This window comes from Monodon monoceros, unplaced genomic scaffold (assembly GCF_005190385.1).
Source record: "Monodon monoceros isolate NGI ecotype Baffin Bay Population unplaced genomic scaffold, NGI_Narwhal_1 Super_Scaffold_10, whole genome shotgun sequence".
Classification (NCBI taxonomy): Eukaryota; Metazoa; Chordata; class Mammalia; order Artiodactyla; family Monodontidae; genus Monodon; species Monodon monoceros.
Genome location: NW_021703766.1, coordinates 45,689,945 through 45,699,103, shown reverse-complemented (window position 1 = coordinate 45,699,103; position 9,159 = coordinate 45,689,945). Strand labels below are relative to the sequence as shown.

The 9,159-nt window shown below is 50.4% G+C and overlaps 1 protein-coding gene across 1 annotated transcript; it reads left to right on the top strand.

Moving 5' to 3' along the window:
• The first annotated feature begins 5,922 nt into the window (after positions 1-5,922).
• RPS16 (ribosomal protein S16) lies at positions 5,923-8,564 on the top strand. The gene is made up of 5 exons (XM_029202081.1): positions 5,923-6,089; positions 6,227-6,328; positions 7,964-8,060; positions 8,162-8,209; positions 8,351-8,564. The coding sequence occupies exons 1-5, from the start codon at positions 6,042-6,044 to the stop codon at positions 8,494-8,496; spliced, it is 441 nt and encodes a 146-aa protein (XP_029057914.1). The 5' UTR covers positions 5,923-6,041; the 3' UTR covers positions 8,497-8,564.
• The last annotated feature ends 595 nt before the right edge of the window (positions 8,565-9,159 follow it).

The window sequence follows — 9,159 nt, the reverse complement described above, 5'->3', positions numbered from 1 at the left end:
TCCCACATGCCACAGGGTGAGGCCAAAAAAAAAAAAAAAAGTTTCCCCTTCTATAAGCTTGGTTCCTTTAAACAGCAGTTCTTTAAAATAGGAGTCCACTTAAAAATGCCTATTGACACTTCTGCAGGAAGACATTTACTCCAGGAAGGAGCAGGAACTGTCATTTTCTCCCTGTGGAAAGCTCTTCTTTGGTGTATCAGTGGTTCTCAACTCTCAACCTGGCAGCACATCAGAATAGTTGAGAAGATAAGAGAGAGAGATGTATAATAGCCCCAAACTGGAAACAACCCAATGTCCATCATGAGGAAAATGGATAAACAAGTTGCAGTACATACATGCAATGGAATAATAACAAGCTATTGATACACATATGAATGAATCTGAAAAACATTAGCTGAGTGAAAGAAGCCAGACACTAGGATATGTACAGTATTATTCCATTCATATGAAATTCTAGAGCAGGCGAAACTAATCTATACAAAAAGAAAGCAGGTTAGTGGATGTCTAGGACTAGAGATGGAGACTGATTGGGAAGAGGCATAAAGGAATGCTTTGGGGTGATGGAAATGTGGTGGTATATATCCATTCGTCAGAACTCATTGAAATGTACACTTAAAATGTATGTAGGGGCTTCCCTGGTGGCACAGTGGTTAAGAATCCACCTGCCAGGGCCTCCCTGGTGGCGCAGTGGTTGAGAATCCGCCTGCCGATGCAGGGGATACGGGTTCGTGACCCGGTCTGGGAAGATCCCACATGCCGCGGAGCGGCTGGGCCCGTGAGCCATGGCCGCTGAGCCTGGGCGTCCGGAGCCTGTGCTCCGCAACGCGAGAGGCCACAACAGTGAGAGGCCCGCGTACCGCAAAAAAAAAAAAAAAAAAAAAAAAAAAAGAATCCACCTGCCGGGCTTCCCTTGTGGCACAGTGGTTGAGAGTCCGCCTGCCAATGCAGGGGACGCGGGTTCGTGCCCCGGTCCGGGAAGATCCCGCATGCTGCGGAGCGGCTAGGCCCATGAGCCATGGCCGCTGAGCCTGTGCATCTGGAGCCTATGCTCCGCAACAAGAGAGGCCACAACAGTGAGAGGCCCGAGTACCGAAAAAAAAAAAAAAAAAAAAAATCCACCTGCCAATGCAGGCGACACGGGTTTAAGCCCTGGTCCGGGCAGATTCCACATGCCGCGGAGCAACTAAGCCCATGCACCACAACTACTGAGCCTGCACTCTAGAGCCCGCGAGCCACAACTACTGAGCTGGCGTGCCACAACTACCGAAGCCTGCATGCCTAGAGCCCGTGCTTGGCAACAAGAGAAGCCACCGCAATGAGAAGCCTGCTCACCTCAATGAAGAGTAGCCCCCCCGCCCCACTCACCGCAACTAGAGAAAGCCCGCGCGCAGCAACAAAGACCCAACGCAGCCAAAACTAAATAAATGAATAAATAAATTTATATTTTTTAAAATGTATGTAAATTATGTCTCAATAAAGTTGATTTTAAAAATATAGATGTTCAGCAAATATCGTATATTAACGCATATATGTGGAACCTAGAAAAATGGTACAGATGAACCGGTTTGCAGGGCAGAAATTCTAGAGACACAGATGTAGAGAACAAACGTATGGACACCAAGGGGGGAAAGCAGCAGGGGGTGGTGGGGGCGGTGGGATGAACTGGGATATTGGGATTGACATATATACACTAATATGTATAAAATAGATAACTAATAAGAACCTGCTGTATAAAAAAATTCAAAAATTCAAAAAATACATATATAGATGTTCAATATTCACCAGAGACCAATTGTCAAATTCTCTGGGCTGGGACCTGGCCATCAGCATCACTTAAAAGTTTTCCAGGTGGTGACTATTTGCAGCCAGAAATGTGAGCCACAAGACTCTTCCTGTCCTCAAGGGATGGGGATGAGTTTGGAGGACAGGTGTGCAATTCTCAGTCCCTTCCTGGAAAAGGAGAGAGGAGGGAGTATCTGAAAGAGAGGGAGAGCAACTGGGACAGGTGTGGGCAATTTATCCAACCCTCTGCCCCAGTAGGTCAGAGACTTCAGGCTTCAGATCTCACCTTATTTTTTACCTTCTCTCCTCTTCCCCTGGCTTCTGGGGCTCCAGGTGAGGTCCTCTGGCCTAGAAGGAGAAGGCTTGGGGTTTTGGAACTGGGGCTGAAGACCAAATCTCCTCTCCCTCTCTCCACGCAGCCTCTCCGGGAGTACCAGGGAGTCTGTATCCTCCCAGGTTTGTGCTGAGGGCAGATGCTGAGCACAAGCCCCCTGTAATAACTCCAAGAGTTTGGCCAGAAAAAGATGGACAGGTCTCTGAGGGTGTCCTCCACAGGGTGGACAAGGGCCCCAGCCAGTCACCCACAGCCAGGACCCGAGGGCATGCAATAGGCACTGTAGCCGGAACACAGCAGTCTCCATGGATGGGCCCTCCTCAAACCCAATCACAGACAGCTCCAGCCAGAAGCATCCTAGAGCCTCAGCAGGACACACCTGTGGGGACAGAATGATCTGGTGTCTCTGGGCAAGGGCTGATCCCAAGTCCTCACCCCCACAATTTCTGACCTGTGGCCTGGGACAAGCCCCTTCACTTCTCTGAGCCTCAGTTTCCTCATCTGTAAAGTGGAGCTCTGAATAATCCCTACCTGCTGCCTTCACTGGAAGTGCACCTGTGTAAGTTAGAAAAAGACACTCCTTCCTTAAAGTACTTCTAAGTGCTGATTTTGTTAGAACAAGATACTTTACTGCCGTCTGCTGGAAATTGACAAATATATCCAGGATGAGAATACTGTCCTTGTAGATGTGGGATTCTTGTGCAGTGTACACCTTCACATCCATACATGATGGCCTTGTTTACCTCATAGGGTCAGTGTGAAGAGTAATTAAGCTAATATACTGACGAGTACCTGGCACAGGGTAAGCACTATATAAGAATAGCTGTAACCATCACCATCATCCTTTGTTGTGATTATGTGCCAGTCACTGTAGTAGGTGTTGGAGACAGCAGTGAATCAAATATATTTGTTGGATGTCCCTGGTGGCGCAGTGGTTAAGAATCCGCCTGCCAATGAAGGGGACACGGGTTTGAGCCCTGGTCCGGGAAGATCCCACATGCCATGGAGCAACTAAGCCCATGCGCCACAACTACTGAGCCCAAGTGCCACAGCCACTAAAGCCTACAGGCCTAGAGCCCGTGCTCTGCATCAAGAGAAGCCACCGCAATGAGAAGCCCGCGCTCCGCAACGAAGAGTAGCCCCAGCTCCCTGCAACTAGAGAAAGCCTGCGTGCAGCAATGAAGACACAATGCAGGCCATATATATTTGTCAAGGCTGGGGTGAGTCAGGAGCTGGACAGCCAGAATACCAGCATGCCTGTCTCCTGGCCTTAACATGTGCATGTTCTGAGCCTAGTGGGTTCTCCCTAAACTTCCAACTTCAGTAAGGAGCTAATGAGATACCCACCAAAAGATCATCTGCGGTGTAAAGAGTGCCATCATTTTTGCTTCCCTACAATGGCGAGGTAGGGAGTAAAATCAGATTTTGGTGGAAGGGAGAGACTGGCCTTTCCTCAAACATGCCCCCCACCCACTCCCTAACTAGCCTGCCCCTGTCTGCTGGCTCTTCCCTCCCTCCTCACCAGCAACTTCATGATGGCAATGAGGAAGCAGAAAGTCTCCCTTGGGCAGAAGGGTGGTCCTAGGCCTCCCAAGGGCAGCACCAGTAGGAGGATGGTCCAGAGAGGCCACATGGGCACCCTGCCCACCCCCAGACTTTCTCTGGTTCCGGCCTGGGGTCCTGGAAACAAGAGGTACAGAGAGTGGGAGCAAGTTGGAAAACTGGAATAGGTGAGGGGAATTGCCCCCTTTCCCTCCCTTCCAGCTTTACTCAATCCACAGATACCCAGGAAATGTACTCCAAGAAGTTGGAGGAGATGGTGACCCTAGAGTAGGGAGGACCTAGGTCAGGGGACTCCCAGACCTGCTTCTTTCCCCCCACCCAAGATACCAGACTGAGCAAGGCTACGAGGATCACCGTGGAGAGACTGGAGAGTTTGGAAGCTTCCCCTGCCCCCCAAACAGGCCCATAAGGCAGTACAGAGTGTGTGAAAGCATGTGCATTCTGTGGCCTGTCTTCTCACTGGAAAACACCAGGGTTAGGCTTTATCTGTATCTGCAGGTGCATATTTGGAAGTCTCTGCTCTGCTTTCTACTTCTATTTCTGTTGAAAGTGTCTTGGAATCTTCGTGCCTGCCTGTACCTGCCGGTCTTCTTTCTCTGAGGGTTGGCCTCTCTGCCTCTGGATCTCTGTCACTTGTGTTTCCTGGCTCTATCTTTGACTGACCTGGTGTCTCTCTTCTTTTTCCTCTCCTCTGTTGGTCCCATCTTTGCCTTCTCCTCCATGTGTGCCTGTCTCTCTCTTGTGCTGTGTATCTGTCCGTGGGTCCCTCCAAGTCAGCCACTGGGTCTTCCCTTCCTCTCTCCCCGGGGCCTGGCTCCTCTCCCTCTCTCACCCTTTAGGAGCTGGATTCTGAGCTGCAGGATCCTCCCTCCGGCCCCTGACCTGCCCACCAATCTCCACCCTGTCTTGGACCCTCCAGGAACAGGTAAGCCACCACACCCTTTTGCACTTTGGACTCCAGACCCAGTGCTGCCAGAGAAACTGAGACAACGGTGGGCTCCCTGCAGCCCTGAGAGGGAGCTCTGGGCTAGGAAGGGAGCATCCTGAGTGGTGGGGGGCCAGGGAGCTACCCAATCCTGAGGTTCCTCAGATGGGCTGGGGGGACTGGGGATAGAGCAGTGGTCCCCAACCTTTTTGGCACCAGGGACCGTTTTCGTGGAAGACAATTTTTCCAAGGACCGGGGGTGGGGGTGAGGATGGTTTCGGGATGATTCAAGTGCATTACATTTATTGTGCACTTTATTTCTATTATTATTACATCAGCTCCACCTCAGATCACCCGGCGTTAGATCCTGAGGGTTGGGGACCCCTGGGATAGAGAATTCTGTGTGGGAGGGGGCTAGAGAGGAGGGTGATTTGGGGGGGTCCGGAGAAAGAGGGTTCTCAGATAGAGACTCTGAAGAGTAGAATTTTGGAGGGTCTCCAAGGAGTGGGGGATTCTAGTGGGGAGGCAAATTTCAGGGGAGACAATTGCTGGGGAGAGGAGGCTCTGAAGGAAAACAAATTCTTGGGAAAGGTAGATTTTGAGGGAGGGGGCTCTGAAAGTGATGATTTTGTGAAAACGGGTTCTAGGGGGACAGTTGCAGGAAAAGCGGATTGGGGGAGGAGCTTCTGAAGAAGGGGGATTCTAGGGCTCGTGGGTCTGAGGAGAGAAAGATTCTGGGGAGAATTATGGCGGGGGGAAAGGGCCCTGAGTGGAGGGAGATTCAGGGAAAGAAAGAGTCTAGTGTGAGGATTCTGAGGAGGGGGTTTTGGGAGAAGACCACTTAGAGAAAAATTCTGGCAGGAGGAGACTCTAAAAGAAAGGAAGTTCTGGTGAAAGTCAGACTCTGGGGTAGGAGCCTCTAAGAGGAAAAGGATTCTGGGGGGACTCTCTAAGGAGGTGGGTTCTAGGACGTAGGGGGAGTCTGAATCCTGCCAGGTTTCTCAGAAGGGAACTCTAGAGGGGAAGAAGATTGCCGACGATGAAGCAGTAACACAAACCTCCTTCGAAAAGGGCGATAATCGGTTGCGTATGGGAGCGGAGGGAGGTTATTAAAGAGCCTAAATGCAAATGAGAACTGGCGGTGATCAAGGAAGACCAAGGATGTGAATTTCGTCTTGTCCGCACCCTTCTCTGTCAGCCCCCGACACCCTTCAAGCCCCGCCCCTTCCGCTCCCGGGGCCCGCCCCCTCCGCTCTCTGGACCCACCTTCCCGCCGCCAATCCAAAGCCCCGCCCACTAGCCGTAAAGCTCCCTCCTGTCGCGAAGGTGAGCACAACGCGCCTGCGCAGACCCTGAAAAGCAGCCAGGTTGGGCCCGCTTTTTCCTTTTCCAGTTGCGGCGCCGCACGGTGAGGAGTTCCTGTGAACGCTCGCAGCCATGCCGGCTAAGGGCCCTCTGCAATCGGTGCAGGTCTTCGGACGCAAGGTAAGCCGGGCTCCCGATGGTAGGGGCGAGGGGAGGCCTGGGTCAGGGAGAGGCTTGTGGGCAGGGGTCTGGGGTCGACTTGGGAGCCGGGGCCCGGAGCTCACGTGGCTCCGTTGTTTTCCCTTCGCTTTCCGCAGAAGACGGCCACGGCCGTGGCGCACTGCAAACGAGGTAACGGCCTCATCAAGGTGAACGGGCGACCCCTGGAGATGATCGAACCTCGCACGCTGCAGTACAAGGTACCGGAATTAAGGATGGTTGTTTGGGTTGAGTGGAGGGTTCTGGAGATGGAGATGTTGGAGTAAGTGGGTTCCTGGAGTTCGTCGATCTTGGAAGCTGAAGGGTCTGGTGTCAATAATGGGACGTTTAGAAGCTGAGTAGAGGACAGAAAAATGGGGTATTTGTCGATGAATGGAGTCGGGTGTTGGGGGTTCAGGCGATGTTACAAAAGCTTGAATTGAGAGTGAAAACGTGGAGGTTGAAGGTTAAGCAGGTGCTTAACTGGGTTATTTGGAAGCTCACTCAGTTTTGGGGACCGGATGGCATGGGGATTACCCAAGTTTATGTGGTCTGATTTCTTGCAATAAGTTAATGGCGGACATAAGGTTGTTTATTTCTTAATGTTTTGACTTTTAGGGTAGTATACACTCTCCGACAACAGGAATCAATGTTTTGTTCTTCGAAACATTGTGATTAGAGTAGGATTTGAATATTGTACATACTTAATAAGCATTATAAGAATTTGAGTTTGTTCTGCTTGGCTGTGAAAGGAGTTCCTCCTCTCCCTGTCTGAGCCTCAGTTTCTTTTTTTTTTTTTCCTGAATAAAGTTTTATTGGAAGGTCTCAGTTTCTTTGGCTCAGAATGGAAAGAGATCCGAGTTTGATTTCTGCCGTTTCTAGCTGAGTGATTTGAGGCAGTAACTTACCTTTTCTGTAAAATAGGAATAATTCCTACCTTGGAGGGCTGTTGTGAGGGTAAATTGGATTTTCCTTGTAAGGTGGTTGGTGTGTGTGAGAATGCATTTGTTAAGTCTATTGCTTTTAAAGGTGAAGAATAACATCTCCGTTGCAGGTTAGTTAAAACTTAATAAGGTGGTGTCGGAGATTCCTTTGTATAGCAGATAATTGAGTATTGTGGCTTATTCTTACTGTCAGTTTACTCGAAGGCTTTGTGTGTGCAGCCTGTGTTGAGAGCTGGAGACAAATCAGTGACCCTGATGGCTTCAGGGCCTGCCGTCACAGAGCTCCCAATCCAGTGGGGGAGACACATTGGACCCCAATACCAGACACTGCTCCAAAGTAGTCAAAGCTGGCGTACAGGAGCCCAGAGAAGGTTTCTGGCTCAAACCTGGGTGGAAGCGTCAGAGCAGGGTTGGGGGAGACTTGTGAGCTGAGGCCTGAAGTAGGTAAAACAAAGTAGGGTTATAGCATAGTTGTAATTTTTCTGGAAATCTGTGAGGCTCAAAGGGAGGGCACAGAGCTCAGGTGGGGAAAGCACGTGACGTAGCTCAGGAGTGGCTTTTCACTGTTTGGGGCAGCCTTGGTGGCTGCAGAGGTGTTCCTTAGTGTTGGGCTAAAGTGCCAGCATTCTAAGAATCAGTCTTAAAGATGGGTAATCTGATGTCCAGAGGGAAACACAGGAGGGAGCCCACCTCAAGTTTCAGGTTGCCCTCAGCGATCTCTTCTGTCTTGGAAACCCCTGCTCTGCTGGCTGTGCAGAGTGCCTTGAGTAACAGCCCAACCCTCTTCCACTAATACTTTGAGGCCAGTGGTGGCCGGAGCTACTTGGAGAGAGTTGTGGAGGAATGTTCAGTGAGGTGGCTTGGCTGCCCAGGTTGTGATCTAAAATCCTGTCATGCTTCCTGTTGCTCTAGCTACTGGAACCTGTTCTGCTTCTGGGCAAGGAGCGATTTGCTGGTGTTGACATCCGTGTCCGAGTGAAGGGTGGCGGTCATGTAGCTCAGATTTATGGTGAGTCCCAGGAACTGGGCACATGGGTGGAAGGTGGGTCCTACCCTTGGGTGTTCCTAAAGTTGATGTACCTTTTTTGTGTGTGTGTTTCTTTCTCATAGCAATCCGCCAGTCCATCTCCAAAGCCTTGGTGGCCTATTACCAGAAATGTGAGTGAGGGTGGGTCCTTCCCATCAGGTGGTGGGGGGGCGCAGGTTAAGGTCTAGCTCTGGCACTCTTGCATTTAGTCACAAAGAGCAGGAGGACACTTCCTGGCGTATCTAAATCTTCACCCCTACTTTAATCCCCAGACGTGGATGAGGCTTCCAAGAAGGAGATCAAAGACATCCTCATCCAGTATGACCGGACCCTGCTGGTAGCTGATCCCCGTCGCTGCGAATCCAAAAAGTTTGGAGGTCCTGGTGCCCGTGCTCGCTACCAGAAATCCTACCGATAAGCCTGTCGTAAAGATCAGGGTTCACCTTTATAATAAAAATGTTATGGGATTTAAGGTTTCAAGGATTATGCTGTGGTCTTCTGTGGTGGTCTTTGTCTAAAAGGAATACAGGAGATGCCCCAGAAGACTTTCTAGAGGCTACCACTCTGGTAGGAGATGGGTTGGGTTGGAGAGGCTGGTGGGAGCAGACCTGGTCTCAGTTTCTGTGCACCTCCAGTAGAGTCCAATGTGTTGGCACAGCGGAGGTGGGTGTGGTTCTAGGTCATTGGTTGTGTGGGGTATCCTTGTGAGTTTTTTTTCCCCCCAATCTTTTTGCTGTTGTTTTATTTTTAAATATTTATTTATTTATGTGGCTGTGCCGGGTCTTAGTTGTGGCATGGGGGATCTAGTTCCCTGACCAGGGGTCAAACCCAGGCCCGTTGCATTGGGAATGTGGAGTGTTAGCCACTGCACCACAAGGGAAGTCTCTTTGCTGTTGTTTTAATGACATGTCAGAGAAGAGCAGGGGAAATGTGTAAGATCAATAATCTTTACTACAAAGTGAGGAGAAACTGCCTGGATGGAGTCTTTAAGTCAGCAACTAACAGCCATCCATGCCTGTGTTGGGAAAGGAATTTTCCTTGATGCCAAGGAAGTGCCTAGTGTAGATAGGATTGAGATTGG

Bases quoted from the DNA above. Each gene is read 5' to 3' on its own strand.
- RPS16 (XM_029202081.1), top strand. From the start codon at position 6,042: ATGCCGGCTAAGGGCCCTCTGCAATCGGTGCAGGTCTTCGGACGCAAG. The intron at 6,329-7,963 runs GTACCGGAATTA...CTGTTGCTCTAG, and splicing joins CTCGCACGCTGCAGTACAAG to CTACTGGAACCTGTTCTGCT. The intron at 8,061-8,161 runs GTGAGTCCCAGG...TCTTTCTCATAG, and splicing joins TCATGTAGCTCAGATTTATG to CAATCCGCCAGTCCATCTCC.